This window comes from Galleria mellonella, unplaced genomic scaffold (assembly GCF_026898425.1).
Source record: "Galleria mellonella isolate WM207_F2 unplaced genomic scaffold, CSIRO_AGI_GalMel_v1 utg1267, whole genome shotgun sequence".
NCBI classification, from domain to species: domain Eukaryota; kingdom Metazoa; phylum Arthropoda; class Insecta; order Lepidoptera; family Pyralidae; genus Galleria; species Galleria mellonella.
Genome location: NW_026441987.1, coordinates 1,420,940 through 1,441,260, shown reverse-complemented (window position 1 = coordinate 1,441,260; position 20,321 = coordinate 1,420,940). Strand labels below are relative to the sequence as shown.

The 20,321-nt window shown below is 29.4% G+C and overlaps 2 protein-coding genes and 1 long non-coding RNA gene across 3 annotated transcripts; 2 read left to right on the top strand and 1 right to left on the bottom strand.

Annotated features, from left to right (window-relative positions):
- The first annotated feature begins 653 nt into the window (after window positions 1–653).
- On the top strand, window positions 654–7,131 carry LOC113514042 (UDP-glycosyltransferase UGT5-like). The gene is made up of 9 exons (XM_052900366.1): window positions 654–836; window positions 1,005–1,160; window positions 1,966–2,053; window positions 3,234–3,426; window positions 4,062–4,259; window positions 4,622–4,841; window positions 5,007–5,226; window positions 5,316–5,535; window positions 6,376–7,131. Exons 2-9 carry the CDS (start codon window positions 1,008–1,010, stop codon window positions 6,647–6,649), a joined length of 1,566 nt encoding a protein of 521 aa, XP_052756326.1. The 5' UTR covers window positions 654–836; window positions 1,005–1,007; the 3' UTR covers window positions 6,650–7,131.
- Window positions 1,180–17,509, bottom strand: LOC128201937 (uncharacterized). Its single transcript, XR_008253516.1, has 3 exons — window positions 17,332–17,509; window positions 2,812–2,963; window positions 1,180–2,498 (listed from the first exon to the last, which is right to left on the bottom strand). It is a non-coding gene; the product is annotated as an uncharacterized LOC128201937 (long non-coding RNA).
- On the top strand, window positions 8,909–15,116 carry LOC113509208 (UDP-glycosyltransferase UGT5-like). Its single transcript, XM_026892524.3, has 9 exons — window positions 8,909–9,143; window positions 9,824–9,976; window positions 10,866–10,953; window positions 12,093–12,285; window positions 12,864–13,061; window positions 13,392–13,611; window positions 13,789–14,008; window positions 14,098–14,317; window positions 14,775–15,116. The coding sequence occupies exons 2-9, from the start codon at window positions 9,824–9,826 to the stop codon at window positions 15,046–15,048; spliced, it is 1,566 nt and encodes a 521-aa protein (XP_026748325.2). The 5' UTR covers window positions 8,909–9,143; the 3' UTR covers window positions 15,049–15,116.
- Window positions 17,510–20,321: the final 2,812 nt, after the last annotated feature.

The following is a 20,321-nucleotide window of genomic DNA, read 5'->3' as shown; positions in this document are numbered from 1 at the left end:
GTTCATTAGATTAGTGTAATTGCATATATATTTTAGATAGTATATTTTTTTCTCTTTCCTTTAATCTTTGAAGGCAGCACTTCAAGTTCGGGGATATGGTCGCGTCAAATTTATAAAATATTTTTAATTTATGCCCGCTCGATTCCTGTGAATATACCTCGTATAAAGAAGTATGTAGTGTGTGTTAGTAACACACTGGCACTGTTTCATCGACATCAAGTTTACGCATCCATCCGCAGAGGGCGCTGCTGGTAAAGAAAAATCAAATCATCGTCAGTTGCTACTATGGCCGCTTAAAATGTAAAAAAATACTTATGGCGATGCTTAATTAACGTAACACTATCGTTGTTCTATCGCTGTACAACTCGCGTGTGTGTTTTTAGATCATAGCCGTGACAAACTATCAAGAAATTCGCTACAGAGCAGTTCTACGAAAGAGCAAGGTACAGTGCCTGTCAATATCTACTGCTGATGTATTAACTGATTAGATAAGTACAGACATAATAAAACCATAGATTGACCAAGTTTAATTACTCGACTTGATAATTGTCTATTTAAAAGTTTCGAGGTCAAATGACGTATTGTTAGTACTATGGCCAGAAAACAAATCTATACTATATTTTAACTTCATTCGTATTTGTCGTTCCATGGAGTGCACATCACTGAAGTATTATTATTAATTTTAACTATAAGTTTATTATATTATAAATAATTATAAATTAAGGATAATATAAAAAAAGGAATTTTGAAATTAGTTTCTGTGATAATAAATGAATCGACTTAATGGAATTTAAGTTAATGTGAAAAAATTATATTGAGAAAAAAAATATATAAAGGTTTGTTTTTCGTTTTTTTTTTATAAGTCAAAGAAATATTATTGTAATATTTACTATGATTGCAGTAAGTAATTAATAACAGCTTACTAATAATTGACGTAAACCAAGTAAAAAACAAAAAGAAAATTTAAGCAAGATAAATTTGTTTATTTTGATTTTTTTTTTCAGATAATGGACAGGTGGCTATGCCTGTTTCTTGCTGTTGCAGCATTCTCAAACATATGCGACGCATACAGAATATTGGTTGTATTTCCTTCGCCTGGCAAGAGTCATAATATTTTAGGTGTTAATGTTGTTAAACATTTATTGAAAGCTGGACATGAGGTAAGAGAACGACTACAAAGATAATTAAAACTTTTATTTTTATTATTATAATACATTAACTGACCTTACTTGTCGAGATAACAATTATCAAATGTTGGAACAACAATAATAACTACTATAAATATTATTACTATTTCTACTACCACTACCATTACCATAACCTCTTCTACTACTGCAGAAATTATACCACGTTCTGTTTTCTTATTTATTATTTCGAATTTATATGTCACAAAGGAAAAAAATATATTATGAAAATGTAAAGAGGTATCTTGTCAGAGGTTCGTGAGGATGATGTTCTCTGATAGTAAGAGTTTACAGGTGGCAGAAGTATTGGTGGTAGTAGGTATTACTCTTACTACCACTATTACTAAAACTACCATTACCACTCTATTACTACTACTAATTTATTATTACTATTATAATTATTTATATCGATAATATTAATATTTAACCTCAATATACAGAAATCCCGTGTGTATGAAGATATACAAATACATAAAGCCGATATTACTAAATTATGATACTTAATGCTTATGTCATTTCTATTTATGTGGTTTTTAATGGATGATAATGGAATGATAGCCCCGCCTGCGCTAATAATATACGCTGGCGGGGCACCAGTAAGGGATGGTAGGTGAGAATGAAAAAGCAAGTAAGTTAGCTCATCATGATATTATAATACATCTGGAATTCAGCACGATGGTTTCCAGGGGGAATCACGTAGAGGTCGACTTGACAGGGTATACTGCTAGCAATGGGACTGGTAGTCCGAATTACTAACAATCCCTTTCCCCTTTCTATTCAGGTTACATACATCACGCCATTTCCTGTTAAGAACCCTCATCCAAAATTACAACAATTAGATGTCAGCGATAATTTTGACTTACTGGATGGTAAGTTTATATTGATAGTATGGTGATGGTTATATACTTGTGATATGTCATCATTAAATATTAAATATCATCATCATTATCAACACAAACCATTAATAATATTCCGCTAATAAGTGCGGATTCCTATAAGAGGAAACTAGTATATAATTTCATTTGAAGTTTTTATCAAAAAATAAACCAAAATATTGTTCGTTCATTTTTCCCATATTCAGGATCTTTTTTGTTACATTATAGATAAATCGTCGTGTGTGCTCGGCACAGAATAGGCCTCCTCTACCTTTCCCGTGAGTGTCATAAGAGGCGACTAAGGGAGGGCGAGGGATGGGCAGCAGCGTTCCTTTTAAAACATTTCTAAAAGCTTTTTGAGCTGCCTGCCAAGCATGTCAATTACTGGCAGAACTCCCCTTATGGGGAAGGATTACGTCCAGCAGTGGATAGTTAATGGCTGAAATAATAATAATAATATAGCTAAATATATAACAGTCATATAGATATGCATTAAGTATGTTAGATCTTAAAAATATTTTGTTATACATTTTGGAGTCTTGAATTTGCACTATTCAGGCTGTTCAATGTACACAGTATTGAAATGGCGTATGTTACGCCGTATATACTTGGAGATTCGCCTATATTCTGACGTAGGCGTTGAAGACTGGAATTATAATTCACACCGTTTCCTCATAAGATCTAGAGTACCATCAGAGAATTTTTGGGTTATTTTTGAGCTTGTAAAGTTTAGCTTGGACAGTTTTCACTACCTTATTGTTGCTATCGTCCATTGTTTCTTTGGAGGTATTCGATAAGGACATATGAAGATCGGAGCGTAGATTTTATCAAACGAAACCTTTCCAACGTAATATTTTGGTTCAATGTGTCTATTGCTGTTCAGTGATCACTTCCGGTTTTCAACCTGTTGATCATTGTGATATCATTAAATAAATGGCGATTAGTCATTATGATAAATTCTATCTCTTTTTTTGTGTATCGGTTGGGGCTAGCCCAGGTCTATTTTCTGTGTGGCCACTTTTGGAAGAAGGGGTTCATCATAAAGAGTCTCTCCTCCATGTAATCAGCCAACTGCTGTCTCCTAGAATTCCTCTACTCGATACCGTCTTTCCTTGTGCCCAGTTAAAATAATGCACTTATATAAGAAAGAACAATAATATTTTATAATTTTTAGAAAAAACGTTGGATGTGAAGACGTTATTAAATAAAGAAATCAGCTTTGATAGCCCTATAACAATGTTTGAAATTACAAATGATTTTTTTGCGAAAACCATCCAAAATCCTAATGTTGTGAAAGTGTTTAATGACACTAGCCAGAAATTTGATGTAGTAATAGCTGAATGGATGTACAACGATGCTTATTCTGGGTACGTATTTTTATTTAATTTAATATACAAATCTTACATTTGTATATGTAACATAAGAAAAGTGTAATAATAATAAAATCATTTATTCAGCAACAAAACATAACAATATTAATCACAACTTTATACATTAAAATTATAATTCTGTGGTAGTAGCTGAAATGGTTCTTATGATATTATATATATATATATATATATATATATATATATATATATATATATATATATATATATATATATATATATATATATATATATATATTATACTATGGTAATGAATGGACCTTATAGAAGACATCAATTATATATATGAATATAAAATATATTATTTATTGTATAACATATGTAAGGTATAATGAAGATATATAAAATAATTACGTATATTATGTTACTTACATAATTGTGTATTTTAAGTATTATCAGTTATAATTTATCTGTCAAATTTACAGTTTTTATAAACAATAAAACTAATTTAATTTATATCAGATTAAAATGAATTAAATTATATTAGCACTTAATGTTCTTTTATTTGTGAAAGCTGATTTTGAAGTAACAATCTCATTATGCAAATTTTTGATGATTGAATTTGTCACAAGAACCTTAAAAATACAGATGTAACAGTATCTTAATCATTCCAGGATTGCAACTTTATTCGACTGTCCTTTCATCTGGTTTTCCACTATCGAGCCACATTCGATTATACTTAGCTTGATTGATGAAAGTACAAATCCTGCTTATGTGCCAGACAGTTTGTCAAGTAACATACCGCCATTTAATTTCAAAGAACGAGTCAGTGGATTATTCTTCCAGCTTTTAAGTTCAGCGTTTAAAACTTTGTAAGTATGATATTACGTACTGATTATTAAATCTGCATACAATATCAAAAATATAAATTTTGCATGTATAAACTATTGACATCATAACTATTTTTATTTGAAATTAGAGATATCATGGTAGTAAAGCGACTGGTAGTAACACTGAAAATGTATAAGTCAAAAGGCGGTAGTCTATGTGTTACTAATTTTTATCTCATTGGTTTTGAAGCATTTATTATATGCCGCAATTGTACGTTATTGCTCTGACCGTTTGCCTGTTCGATATCTTCATTAAATAAACTAAATATTCAATTGTTTTAAAAATATATGCTGATGCAAATACTGAAGCATTGTTGTACATTATATAATTGCTATATTTTCAGTTATTGGAATGGCGTCGCTGAAAGAGAATTTGAAAGATTGCTCGGGCCATATTTAATTCAGAGAGGAAAAGCTATTCCTTCTTTCAGTGATGTTAATTATAACGTGTCTCTAGTTTTGGGGAATTCTCACGTATCTTTAGGACAAGCAATAAGACTACCGCAAAATTACATACCCGTTGGAGGATACCATATAGATTCTGATGTAAAACCATTACCAGAAGTAAGTATAATAGTTACTGTAATTTTTACATTTAAAATTGTTAGTATTTTCAAAGTTAGCAATTACAATAGCTGAATGATAATAATCATTATAAGCTTGGATATCTTAGTTTTGTTTATAAATTTTATATTTTTATATTGATAACAGAAATAACAAATTTAACAGGATTTGAAAAAAATATTGGACAACGCGAAAAATGGCTTGATATACTTCAGCATGGGATCGAACCTAAAGAGTAAGGATCTTCCAGATGAACTAAAACGTGGATTCCTCAATATTTTTAGTAACTTGAAACAGACAGTGCTATGGAAATTTGAAGAAGCAATTCCTAATTTGCCTAAAAATGTTCATATTGTTCAGTGGGCTCCACAACCTAGTATATTAGGTAATTTATATTATGATTTTATAATAATTTAGGAAAAAACAACTTACTGTCTGATTTAAAACTTTTAATTCTTGTTAATGTAATTTCAGCACATCCAAATTGTGTACTTTTCATTACACACGGTGGGCTTTTGTCTACTACAGAAACAGTCCATTTTGGAAAACCCATTATTGGAATCCCAGTGTTTGGTGATCAGTTCACTAATATGGAAAGGGCTGTTAAGAAAGGTTTTGCTATAAAAGTGACTCTGTCTTATACAATGTTGGACGAGTTTAAAGCTGCTATTGACGAAGCTATTAGCAATCCAAAGTAAGTAGAAAAATAACTTAAAAAATATTAATACACACTTAAAAACCTATACTGAAGCAACAAATAGCTTTAAAATGATAAAAATAGTTGTATAAGTAAAACGTAGGAATCAGAGTAATTCGGATTTAAGCGATAAACAGATACTATGAAATTGATTATACATTATTGGTAGTAAATACTATCTTATGTTTTTAACTTCAGAGATTTATAAAATAAATAAATTAAAATTACAGATTTAAATATACTTGATATTTTTTCCAATTATTATATATATATATATATATATATATATATATATATATATATATATATATATATATATATATATATATATATATATATATATATATATATATTCGCAGGTGTGAGGAATACTCATCAGTATAAAGATATTATTAATTTCTTCTATTTATTTAAACTTTACCAGAGGGAGACTTTATACTAAAGTCGTTTGCGTGGGTACCTCTGTCCCATTCGTGTTTCAACCGTAAAGCAATTGTGTTTTTCATGGTTGTGTTTCAGTTTGAAGGGTGGGATATAGCGTGAATTTACAGGGTACAGTGGAATAACACCTGAGTCCTCAGGAATGGCAACGCATGGGGGTATCATGGGCGAAACAGTATACTCTGTTATGGTGCCATGGTACTGCGCATGTCTATAGGTGACGGTTACCACTTTTTACCAGGTGAGCCGTCAGCTTGTTTGCCATTCTAAGTTGTATAAAAAAAAACTAATCCTTCATTTGGTTCTATATAGGTAATCTATACCTATTGTTAACTATTTATTTATTCCAACGGTTATTTGCAGTAAAAAAAACATAATCGACAATAACTTTTTCAGATATAGAAATAAAGCGAAAGAGCTCTCGGCCATTTACCACGACCGTCCCGTGTCACCTGGTAAAGAGTTGGTGCACTGGGTGGAGCACGTGGTGCGCACGCGCGGCGCGCCACATCTCCGGTCACCAGCATTACACGTGCCTTTCTATCAGAAGTTCTATTTAGATTTATTGGGAATTATTGTAGCAATCCTTTCAGTAATAGTAATTGTATCAAAACGAGTATTAAAATTGAAGTGTAAGAAAAAAGAAAATCTGAAGAAGAAGAAGAACTAATAGATTCTTCTAATTAATTTGCTGATTATTATATTTACTTAAATGAATTTATTGATAATATTAAAATAGTAAATCAAAATGACAATCATACGTTACCCTTAATCATAGTACGTCAGTCATACTATTATCATAGAGTGGATGCCTGAGAATTAAAATGTAATAGGTGATTATTATGCTACTATTTATACGTATTATTATGCTGCTATTATTTATTTATTTATTTATTCATTAGTACAAATATGTGTACATGGCGGACTTAATGCTAAAAGCATTCTCTCCCAGTCAACCATAGCGAAGTGTCAGAATACTCGAATGCGGTACTACTAATTATTGATATACATACATACTAAAATTACATATATAAACGAATAAATATATATGAATAACAAATATTATATATATGAATAACACATATATGATATATACTATATTATGCTGCTATTAGTATTTTGTACAATATGGACGGCAGTTAACAAAGACGTACCTGATCTTTGTTATATGTCTGCATATTATTTGAAGTAATCAAATTATATATTTTAATATAATTGTGATTTTATGAACTGTAAATATTTGTACAGCAATTATAAAATTGACCATATAAGAAGGCTTTGATTTTCTTTTAATAAAATTTACGTTAAATATTTAAAAAAAATTATAGATAAGTGTGATAGATTAAGTTTTATTTCGTTTGGTGTACAAAATAATACTACTGACAACGAAGGTTTTCTTCTCAATTATATTTCCCAATAACTAAAAGCTGTGATGAACGGATCATAAATATATTAATAAAAAAATATTAAAACTAAAAATCTATGAATTCTAACTATTCACAATTTAATTTATTCATGTTTACCAGAATTAAAAAAAAAAAAACTTAAAATAACTGGCATTCCTCGTGATTCAAGTCTTTAAATGGTTCTCTTATATATATGGGTGTACCTCAAGGATGTATTTTTGATCCGTAACGGTTACTTATGACGTAATAGAGGATCTTCTGATCTTTCAAACTTAATGTTAGGTAGTAATATAAAAATATGTTTAAAATTTTCAATAAAAATTGTAGGTTTAAATTTTATTATTTCTGGTAATAAGATTGAAACTTACAGAATATGGATATTATTCTTTACTACTTGTTACAAAATCATGTTGCATCGAAGTGTAATCAAACATTTAGTTTAGCTATATAGGTGATACCGAAATTATTATTATTCTCCTAAGGAACTTTTCTGTCAGTAAAACTGAACATTTTGCCAAATTTCACCCAACATACGTCGAAAGAGCTGAAAATAAAGAACTTAAGTAGTCCTTTGATAAATTAAAACCTGGAAAAATATTACAATATTTTTTTTTAGTAATACAAATCAGTTAACGCCTAGTCGTATTCAATAATTATTACTATTATTTACAACTAACGACTAGCCTTAGTTGCACAAGGTATTTTTTTTAGTAAAATACAGCCTATGTTACTCGCTAATAATGTAACTTCCTATAAGTGACCGAATTTTTAAAATCATTTAAATTCTTTTTCAATTTGTCCATTACAAACAAAAAAATCAAATTATTCCTTTTTATAAATATTTGTCTAGATATGTCTAAGAAGAGTGTATTAACAAAATAACAGTAATACAATTCTTGATACTATTCGTTAAAGTAATTAAAGATTTTGACCCACAAAAAATCCAACATCAATTATGACAAAACCAGTTATTTTAATCTAAAAACTTGATTTAAAACCGAATTTGATCAATGATGAATGATTGGAATAATCTATAAGTATAGTTTTTCAGTAAAAAAAAAAATATCCAAATCGGTTTAGAACTGACAGAGTTATGAGGTAACAAACATAAAAACAAATACAACCGAATTGAAAATCTCCTTTTTTGAAGTCAATAGTATAATGTTATAAAACTGTTTAATGATACCAACGAAAGTTTTGATGCTGTTACTGCCAAGTGGATTTTCTGTGATGCTTATTCTAAGTATGTATTGTATAGAAGTGAATTTAGTCTATATGAACAAAAATAAATAAATAAAAAAGAAATAGAATACATCAAAAGCCTTTAAGAGGAAAAGATAAAAAATAGGCTATATATATATCTCTCAAGAGCTATATTCTTCCTATAATATAGAACTAGGCCTGTTGTTTATTCGATTTATAGTGTAATCAGCTGACTTACTTACTGATAAGATAAGTAAAGATACAATAAAATCATAGATTGACCAGGTGTGATTACTGGTCATGATGATTGTTGTCTATAATAAAAAAGAAGACTCGAGGTCAAATGACGTACTGCAACTGCTGTGGCGAGAAACCAAATCTATAATACATTTAAACTTCATTCGTGTTGGTCGTTGCGTGTAGTGTGCATCATTAAAGTATCATTAGTTTTAACTATAAATTTATTCTTATTAATAATAATTAATTTTTGTGATAATAAATCATCTGATTCAAAGGATTTTGAGTTAATGTGAAAACATTTTTATTGATGAAAAGGTTTGTTTTTCTTTTTTTTTTATAACTAAAGGAAATATTGTAATATTTACTATGTTTGCATTATGGAAAAAAAATAAAGCAAATAATTAGTCATATCTTATTAATAAACGAATAAAAATCTTAATATCTTAGTATTATCTTATTGCGATGATGAAACTTTTTTGTTCGTGTGTTAATTAACTATACTGCTAAAAAGTTTTTTACATCCTACATGTGATTCATAGTCTTTTTTTTATTTAACAAATTTAGTAAACAAATTCTGCGATTTAAAAATAAAATAGCCAAATTTTGTTTCTAAGTTACGTTAATTTATAGTATAAAGTTTATATTTGTTTATTTACATAACCACTAACCATACTCCTGCCACTAATTTAAACAATCTAAAAGTATTTTTAATACAATATAAATATACATATAAACTTCTTTTTTAATTTTGTTTTACTTATTTGTTTGTTTCGTGCACTTCTATTGTATCGAAACGACATTCCACGATTTTTGTTGTATTAAGTATAAAACATAGGGCTATCTATTATATTTACCATAGAACCTATCCGCATACTATAATATATAATCATATTACACATAGAAATAGTTATTTAAAAGTAATATAAAAAGTATATAAAAATAAGAAAATTTAAGCAAAATAATTACGATTAATTTTACTATTTTTATTTTTTCAGATGGGCAAGTGGCTAGGCCTGTTTCTTGCTGTTGCAGCATTTTCAAACATATGCGACGCATACAGAATATTGGTTGTATTCCCTTTGCCTGGCAAGAGTCATAATATATTAGGAGTTAATATTGTTAACCATTTACTGAAGGCTGGACATGAGGTGAGAGAACGATCACAAACATAATTAAAACTTTTTTTTTTTATTGTAATACATTTACTTGAGGGAGACTTTGTACAAAATTCGTTTGCTGAAGCAACCGTGAAGCAGTTATGCAGTATGGCATGGCTGTGTTTCGGTTTGAACGGTGGGATATGACAGTGAGTTTACAGGGTATAGAGAAATAACACCTGAGTCCTCTGGAATGGCAAAACATAGGGCGTATCATGGGCGAAACAGTATACTCTATTATGTTACATGGTGCTACTTATGTCTATATGCGACGATTACCACTTTCCATTTCTTCTTAATGGATGACAATGAAATGGTATCCCCACCTGCGCTATCTGGCGTGGCACCAGTGACGGATGATAAGTTAGGATGAAACAAGTCAGTCAGTCCATCATGATGAATTCATCAATAATTAACAATAATGGTTTCCCGGGGAAACCGGGAGGAGGTCGACCTGATCTTACATTGCTAGCAATGGAGCAGTCAGACCCCATTACTAACAATCTCTTTCTTCCCCCACTAGGTGGGCCATCACACTATTTGTCATTCTAAGTAGCATAAAAAAAAATTCATTCCTTGGCATAGAAAGAGTTATTTTGCCCTCATTTGTCGGGATAAAAATTATGGAAAGTTAAAACAATATTATCAACTACTAATATTTTTATATTGTATAAACTATTGCTATTACCACTAATTATCACTACCTCTACTGCTACTTTAGGAATTATACCACGTTCTGTTTTTTTGTTTGTTGTTATACGAGATTACAAATATTTATACAGAAAATATTAATATTTAACCTCAATAGATATCCCGTATATGTAAATAAAGCCGATATTAGTAAATTATAATACCTTATACTTATGTTATTTCTATTCAGGTTACATACGTTACGCCATTTCCTGTCAAGAACCCTCATCCAAAATTACAACAATTAGATGTCAGCGATAATTTTGACTTAATGGACGGTAAGTTTATATCAATAATATGGCGGTGGTTATATAAATTATACTCGTAATATATTTATTTAATTAATTAATAATTAAAGCAATCAACAAGACATCTATTATTATTAGAGTTTTTATTTCAAATGCTATCTTCTAGTTTTTCGAGTTTTCATCTATGTAAATAGTTTAGGTATTGGCTTAAATATTATTACGGCAAGTAATTATTTTTATAGAAGAAAATGAATATTTTATAATTTATTTATTTTAGCCAAAATTACACTTTTTTATGCAACTTAGCATTTTAACAAACAAGCTGACTGCCCACCTGATGGAAAGTGGTAACTGTCGCCTATAGACAAAAGCAGTACTGTGGACATAACAGAGTATACTGTTTATTTACTGAATTTTTCAAACATGTCAATATTTGAACTTTTCGGCACAACATTATAATAATTTTTTATTCTGTTAATTGTAGGAAAGTGACGCAAATTAGTCGTAAATATTTATTTTTGGAAATAGACAATATTTTTTACTACGAGGTAATTTTCGCAGTGTATTTATATTAACTTGTTCTAAGAGTAGATATATAATTAAAATATCATATCATCATCATCATTATCACCGAAATTATTAATTATATTTCGCTGATGGGCGTGGATCCCTATAAGAGGATTTAGTATAAGATTCTTTATCAAGTTTTCTTTTAAAAAATATTGTTTTATCATTCTTTCCATATTCTGTACATTATAGCTAAATTATAAAAAACTATTGATGTTAGAAGCGAAAAAAAGTTAGAACACTTGATATGATACGATGAACTTGTGAACATTACAATAGAAGGTAAGATAGAAGGAAATAGGGAAGGGAGAGACTAAGACATAGATACATCTGGCAGATCAAGGAAAAAGTTAGTGTCGTGTCGTATCAAGAGGTGATGAGATTCACTGAAAATTGTAGTGAGTAAGTAGCAAGAGCTTCACTGACAAGAGCGCAGCTCTTAAATAGGGAATGAAAAAATATAGCTTAATATATAAGAGGAAGAGAGAGAGCAAACTTTGATTAGAGAAAAGTGGACAGATTTCCAAAAAAATAATTACATCTTTTTTATTAGTAATAATATACCTGTATAAGATAGAATAATAACGATTCATTATTTTCAGAAAAAATGTTGAATGTGAAGGCATTGTTAAATAAAGAAATCAGCTTTAGTAATCCTATAAAAATGTTTACATTCACAATTGAATTATTTGAAAAAACCGTTCAAAATCCTAATGTTGTGAAAGTGTTCAATGACACTAATCAGAAATTTGATGCAGTGATATCTGAATGGATGTACAATGATGCTTATTCTGGGTACGTATTTAAGTTTTATTTTAATATATAAATGTAATATAAATTAAGAAAGGCAACAATAATGATAATAGTAAATAAAGGTAGTAATAATAATAAAAAAAAAAACGTTTGCTGTGGCTTCACAATTCCAGGGCATATCTCTTAACATCTCTAAAAGCATTGGGATTCTTGGTGTCGACATCTCTAGTGACCTTCCAAAGGGGGATCAAGACATTTCTTCAGGGTCAGCAACTCGCGCTTAATACCCCTGGTATTACAAGCGTTCATAGGCTACGTTAACCGTTTACTATCAGATCGGCCGTATATTTGTTTGCCACCCCAGTGGTGTATATATATAAATATATTTCTTATTTATTTTATATAAATAAATTAAATCATGTGTGAAATCAAATAATAAATAATCATCCAGTAAAAAAATAAAAAGATTAGATAAAAATAAATTATTTTAATGGTCAATGACTTTTATTATATGTAAAAATTGATTTTAAAGTAAAAACCTCATTGCACAAATTTGTGACGATTGTATTTATTACAAGAACTTTAAAAATACATTTGTATCAGTAACTTAATCATTCCAGGATTGCTACTTTGTTCGATTGTCCTTTCATCTGGCTTTCCACTATCGAGCCACATTGGATTATACTTAGTTTGATTGATGAAAGTACAAATCCATCTTATGTGCCAGATAGTTTGTCAAGTAATATACCGCCATTCAATTTCAAAGAACGAGTCAGTGGATTATTCTTCCAGCTTTTAAGTTCAGCATTTAAAACTTTGTAAGTATGAGATTACGTACTGATTATTAAATCTGCATATATTATCGGAAATATAAATTTTGCATGTATAATCTATTAATGTCATCTGTATTTTTATTTGAAGATGATGGTAGTGAAGTAACTGGTAGTGTGATTCAAAATCTGTAAGTCAAAAGACTGTAGTTTTTTGTATATTATTCTGCAGTAATTGCTTGTTATTTGTCTGATCATGTATCTACTTGTTATCATCATCTAGTAAACTAAATGTTTAGTTGTTTTTCAAAAATATATGCATGTATCTTTGCAAATGTTAAAGCATTGTTGTATATTACATTATTACTATATTTTTAGTTACTTGAATGGCGTCATTGAAAGAGAATTTGAAAGATTGCTCGGGCCCTATTTAACTAAGAGAGGAAAAGCTATTCCTTCATTCAGTGACGTTAATTACAATGTGTCTCTAGTTTTGGGAAATTCTCACGTATCTTTAGGACAAGCAATAAGATTACCCCAAAATTACATACCTATTGGAGGATACCATATAGATCCTGATGTAAAACCATTACCAGAAGTACGTGTAATGAAATGACAATTGTTTCTATAATTTATTTTACATTTAATATTGTTAATATTTTTAACGTCAAGTTTGCAGTTAAAATAGCTGTATTAAATACGATTATCATTATTAGCTTTAATGCTCAAGTTTTGTGTATAAATATAAAGATAACAGATATAATAAATTTAACAGGATCTGAAAAAAATATTGGACAATGCGAAAAATGGCTTAATATACTTCAGCATGGGATCGAACCTAAAGAGTAAGGATCTTCCAGATGAACTAAAACGTGGATTCCTCAATATTTTTAGTAACTTGAAACAGACAGTGCTATGGAAATTTGAAGAAGCAATTCCTGATTTGCCCAAAAATGTTCATATTGTGCAGTGGGCTCCACAACCTAGTATATTAGGTAATTTATATTATGATTTAATGAAAAAAAAAATAGAAATAACGTTATAGTTTACTTTATGATTTTATTTTTTGTTAATATATTTTCAGCACATCCAAATTGCATTCTTTTCATCACACACGGTGGACTTTTGTCTACGACAGAAACAGTTCATTTTGGAAAACCTATTATTGGAATCCCTGTATTTGGTGATCAGTTCACTAATATCGAAAGAGCTGTGAATAAAGGATTCGCTATAAAAGTAACTCTGTCTTACACAATGTTGGACGAGTTTAAAGTTGCTATTGATGAAGCTCTGAACAATCCCAAGTAAGTAGAAAAGTGACTTAAAAAATATTAATAAATACTTGAAAATCTATACAAGCAATAAATAGCTGTACAATGATAAAAATATTTGTATGAGTAAAATGTAGGAATCGGAGTGATTCAGACTTAACCTATAAACAGGTACTTTAAAAGCGATTATAAATGATTACTTATTCGAATAGATAAATACTCGCACGTATCATTAATTAGAAACTGTCTTATGTCTTTACCGTCAGAGATTAATAAAATAAATTAGGTAAATGAATACTTAGCTGGAGTGTGGAATAGTCAATAGATATAAAGATATTTTTAATTTATTCTATTTTATTAAACTCTGTAGCCGTTCATTTCGTTCCAATAATTTTAACATTACTGTAGTTTATAATATTAAATATTTATTTATTTCAACCGTCATCTGCAAGGAAAAAAAAAAAAACAAATTCGACAATAACATTTTCAGATACAGAAACAAAGCGAAAGAGCTCTCAGCCATTTACCACGACCGTCCCGTGTCTCCTGGTAAAGAGTTGGTGCACTGGGTGGAGCACGTGGTGCGCACGCGCGGCGCGCCGCACCTGCGCTCACCGGCGTTGCACGTGCCTTTCTATCAGAAGTTCTATTTAGATTTATTGGGAATTATTGTAGCAATTCTTTCAGTAATAGTAATTGTATTAAAACGAGTATTAAAATTGAAGTGTAAGAAAAAAGAAAATCTGAAGAAGAAGAAGAACTAATAGATTCTTCTAATTAATTTGCTAATTATTATGTATGTTTAAAATAAATATTATTTCAAGTAATCAAATGATATATTTTAATTGTTATCTTGATGAATTTTTGTAAGTATTTATAAAATTTGCCACATACGATGGCTTTTATTTCCTTTCAATAAATTTAATTTACGTTAATTATTTAAAAAATGCTAAAACTTTCTTAAGTAAGTGTGATAATGTTTTATTAAGTTTAAATGTTTTATTATTGTTTGGTGTCTAAAGTAATACTATTGGAAACGAAGGGCTCCTTCTCAATTCTAATTTTCAATAACTAGAAGTCATGAGAAATGGATCATAATTATATTTATATAAAAAAAAAAAAAACTAAAATCTATGAAGTTTAACTATTCATGATTTCTCTAACTCATGTTTGACTAACAGAATATAAAAATGTTGAAATAACTAGTATATATACTTCGTAACTCGAATCTTTAAATGGTTCTCCTATATAAATGGGTGTGCCTCAAGGGTGCATCCTTAGTCCCTAGTTGTTATTTATGACATAATACAGGATTTTCTGTGATTTTTATATTTAATATTAGGTAGTAATATTAAAATATGTGTAAAATTTTCAAAGAAAATTGTAGGTTTACATTTTTTTATTTCTTTTTTTACAATATAGGGGGCAAACGAGCATGCAGTTCACCTGATGGTAAGTGACTACCGCCGCCCATGATCACCCACAACACCAGAGGCATTGCAAGAGTGCTGCCGGCTTTTTAAAAAGGAATATGCTCCTTTTTGATGGTTTTGATGTTGTATCGGTTTGGAAATACTGTTGTTGGAAGTTTTCTGTTAATAAGATTGAAACCTATAGAATACTGAGGTTATTCCTTGTATGGCTGTGTTTCGGATTGAAGGGTGGGATATAGCAGTGAATTTACAGGGTACAGAGAAATAACACTTGAGTCCTCGGGAATGGCAACGCATGGGGAGTATGATGGGCGAAACAGTATACTCTATTAGGTCCATGGTACTGCTCATGTCTATAGGCAACGGTTACCACTTTGCATCAGGTGGGAGGTCAGCTTGTTTGCCATTCTAAGTTGCATAAAAATATCGTCGTAATGTCTCGTAATTATGTAATTATAATAATTACTATATAAAATAATAATAATTAAAAAGAATACAATAATTACAATACAATTCACATGAATACTATATTCAAATTCATGCATTTTATTCATTTAGATTTTTTCATTACAACAGTGTTATATATAAAATCATATCAGTCTAAAATTGTATATGTTTTAGTGATTATCATCAAAGATTACAGTGATTGATGATTATAGTATCCGAAAGAGTCTACATCACGTACAACACACACGTACAACACGAAAACAACTGCTTATTTAGTATAACAAATAACTCTAAATGACCTGTCAAGTCATCTCGAGTTATCATCATGTATGCTTAATATCATGCTTAATGCGCATTGAGCATGATATTAAGATAAGATGCATTATTTTTATATATAAAACATTCAACTTATATTTTCACAAAAAAAAAAACAATTATTTTGACTAAAAAACTAAATTGAATAAAATTTCTATGGGAGAAATCTGTACGTCTATCCTTTGAGATAAAAATAAATCTAAGTCGGAACTGACAGAGTTATGAGGTAAGAAACTTAAAAAAAAATGAATTAAGAATCTCCTTTTTGAAGTTGGTTAAAAATTAACTTGAAAGATTATTCTTGGTAATGTTGATTAAAAAAATGGTTTTTGAATGTAATAAATTTCTTTTCAAATGATGTACAAGTTTCTATGGTTGTCTTTTGCGATAGCAGCAACAAACTTATGTCATGCGTACAAAATCTTTGTTGTGTTTCCATTTCCTGCCAAGAGTCATGGTATTCACCAAGAATATCTAATATACCAAATAATGATTTTAATAATGTATATATATATATATATATATATATATATATATATATATATATATATATATATATATATATATATATATATATATATATATATATATATATATATGATAATATATACTAATGGTATACGCTGGCGGCGTACCAGTGAGGGATGATAGATGAGAAATAGATGAGTATGAAAAGGCAGGTCAGTTAGACCATCGTTATAAATATACCTGAAATCTAGCACGAGGGTATACAGGGGCAACATTGTGAAGGTCGACCTGATAGCGTATATTGCTATCAGTGAGACTGGTATTTTAACAATCCTAACCCCCCCAAATTTATATATTTGTATAACGGACATTTTATAAACATACTATGTTTAATATTGTTGATGTAATCATCGACTTCATCCGGAAGTCTTCAAGGTCAGTACGGTGATTTACGTCGCAGCGTCTCGTCTCGTACTGAGGACTGCAGCTCGCAGAGCTCGTAAAGATAATAGGTACGAGCGTATTAAAATATTGTCTTGCTATTTGATGTTTATAGGTTCCATCCTCGCACAATACATTCATGATTCTGTTTGTTTGTTAATATGGGTATTTTCTACGTATATATATAAAAAATCTATTTACTCGTATATGTATGTTCATCACTTGTATAGTACCCACAATACAAGTTCCGCTGAATTTGGGCGATTCGTTGGCGCTAGTTGATAATTGTTCTCTTTATGATTAGATATTATATTTTTGATTTTATTTATCTACGTGTTTTAAGTATTATAAAATTATATAATATATTAACACAGAACACATGTCATATGTTGAAAGATTAAATCAATCAATAATTAATTGGACTAATTGCTTTGGAATTTGTATGATACTCGTATTGTGTTGTTAACGATACGTAATACAAATACATTATTTGTTATGAAATGTTATGCAAGAATGATTTTTTGTTTTACCATGAAGGTGGCAAACAAGTATACAGGCTGTTTTATGGTAAACAATTACTGTAGGCTATGGAGAATATATACTTTTTTTTTATGCAACTTAGAATGACAAACAAGTTGACGGCCCACCTGATGCAAAGTGGTAACCGTCGCCTATAGACGTGAGCAGTACCATGGACATAACAGAGTATACTGTTTCGCCCATGATACTCCCATGCGTTGTCATTCCTGAGGACTCAGGTGTTATTCCTCTATATCCTGTAAATTTACTGCCATATCTCACCCTTCAAACTGAAACACAGCCATGCAAAGACAGCTACTTCACGGTAGAAACACGAATAGTTTGTGCAAAGTTTCTGGTAAGGTCTTTTTTATTTAAATTCAATTTTATGGTTTTATTATTTACAGGAAACACATCAAATATATAGTCGATTTTAAATAAACAAATTGTTTTTAACAATCCAGTAAAGAAGTTTCATATAACCAGTAATCTATTTGAAAAAACTATTTTAAATAGACATATTGTAAAAGTGTTCAATGATACAAACCAAAGTTTTGATGCTATCATTGCTGAGTGGATGTATCGATGCTTACTCTGGGTAAGTATGGGGCTTTTAAATTGAATAAATTTTGTAAAATTGAATTTAGTATATAAGAATAAAAAAGGAAGAAAAAAGATAGAATAGATCAGGGCCTCTAGACAAGTGGCAAGCGAATTTGTCGATGGAATCGACATCGCTAGCAAGTTCGTGAGATAGAATGAGATAGCAACGCCGAGTGGCACATTTTAATTCAATTAAATTTCCATCGACGAATTCGCTTGCCATTTGCCTACAGGCTTTGAAGTCTTTAAGAACAAAAGATTAAAAAGAAATGTTAGAATATAGCAAGAAATATACTGCACTTAAAATAGAAATAGGCAGGTTTATATTAAAAAATAATAATAATGTAATTCTCTTTAAAAAATTGATTATATTCCAGACATTTTAAAAATTAACAAATATTTACATTTTGACAAAGTTAGAAATCAATCTACATACATGTTTTCCATTTAAAAATAAAATACATTTTATTATATAAAAAAAAAACATTTCAAGAACAAAACTCTTCGCTAAGGCAGTCAAACGATTAAAATATTATACATTAGGAGATTTCTTAGAACATAGTGTACTATTACATAATTATGGAAATAACCAAGAATTCTAGCTTAGACCAATTTCACTAGAATCACATTGAATTTCAAAAACTATTTATTAGAATCGGACGTGGTGATCAGTAAGCTCTGTTCTCGAAATAGGATTTTATTATAGCGACGAATATTTCTGATAAAAACGAATGGCCTTCATATAACTTGAATGACATCACGCTAGTCCTGACAATAACTCTGTCTGCCTTCAAAAGTAATATTGTAACCAATCTTATACTTGTAACAAATAAATGTCAACAAATAAACAAATACAAATAAAATATGATAAACAACAATTTAATGAACGAATGAATGAAAAAAAAATACAGCGTTTATATACTGTGGAAGCTAATATAAAAATAAAGTTTTAATACATAGTGTATTAAACATAAATCTTATTGCACCACGTTACAATATGGTGGGCATGTGACAGCGCCTACTAACGATGACTAGTCAGAAAATGTTATCTTATTTTTATTATACTCGTATTGCTTAACGAGTATTTCGCTGTTGATGATAACTCTTTCTTTTAATTATCTACTGTACAAGGTTTTTTTTGATGGGTGAAAATACTTAGTATATAATGTAAATAGTACTCATATGTAATTTTAAAGTTATGAATTTTTTATATGTAAAGATTGGTTGACCTCTATGAATAAGAGGATGAAAATATTGAGTATAACTTGGCATGGTAACATTTCTCACTGACTTGTTTTACTTAGCATTCATAAACTATTTAGCACCTACGTATTTATTTTACAGTTGCTTATTAGATTCAAAGTGATACTCTTAGTTTTCGTTAGATGGCGCTCTTTATAAAGGGATATTCGTACTTTATCTAGTATCTCCGATTAAGGCCAACTTTTGTATCACTTTTCATTAAAATTAGTGTAATAAATATAGGCATTGGTTTAATACAGAAATAATGAAATAGATTTTGAGGTAGATTCTGAATTTTAATTTAATATTACAGTCAAATCTTTATTGTAAGAGCCAATAAGAAATAATTTTCTAATAAATTTAAGTCAAAATAATAATAATTATGTTACACAAAAAATTAAAATAATTAACTTATCAAAAATTAAAACATACATATTGCAATAATACTTTGTCATTATTTGACCTCTTTTGAACTATGAAACATGCTTTATATATGATAACATATTTTGTCTTATTTTTTGTAAGTTTAGTTAAAAATAAACCGTATGACAAACTAGGAAATTACGAGA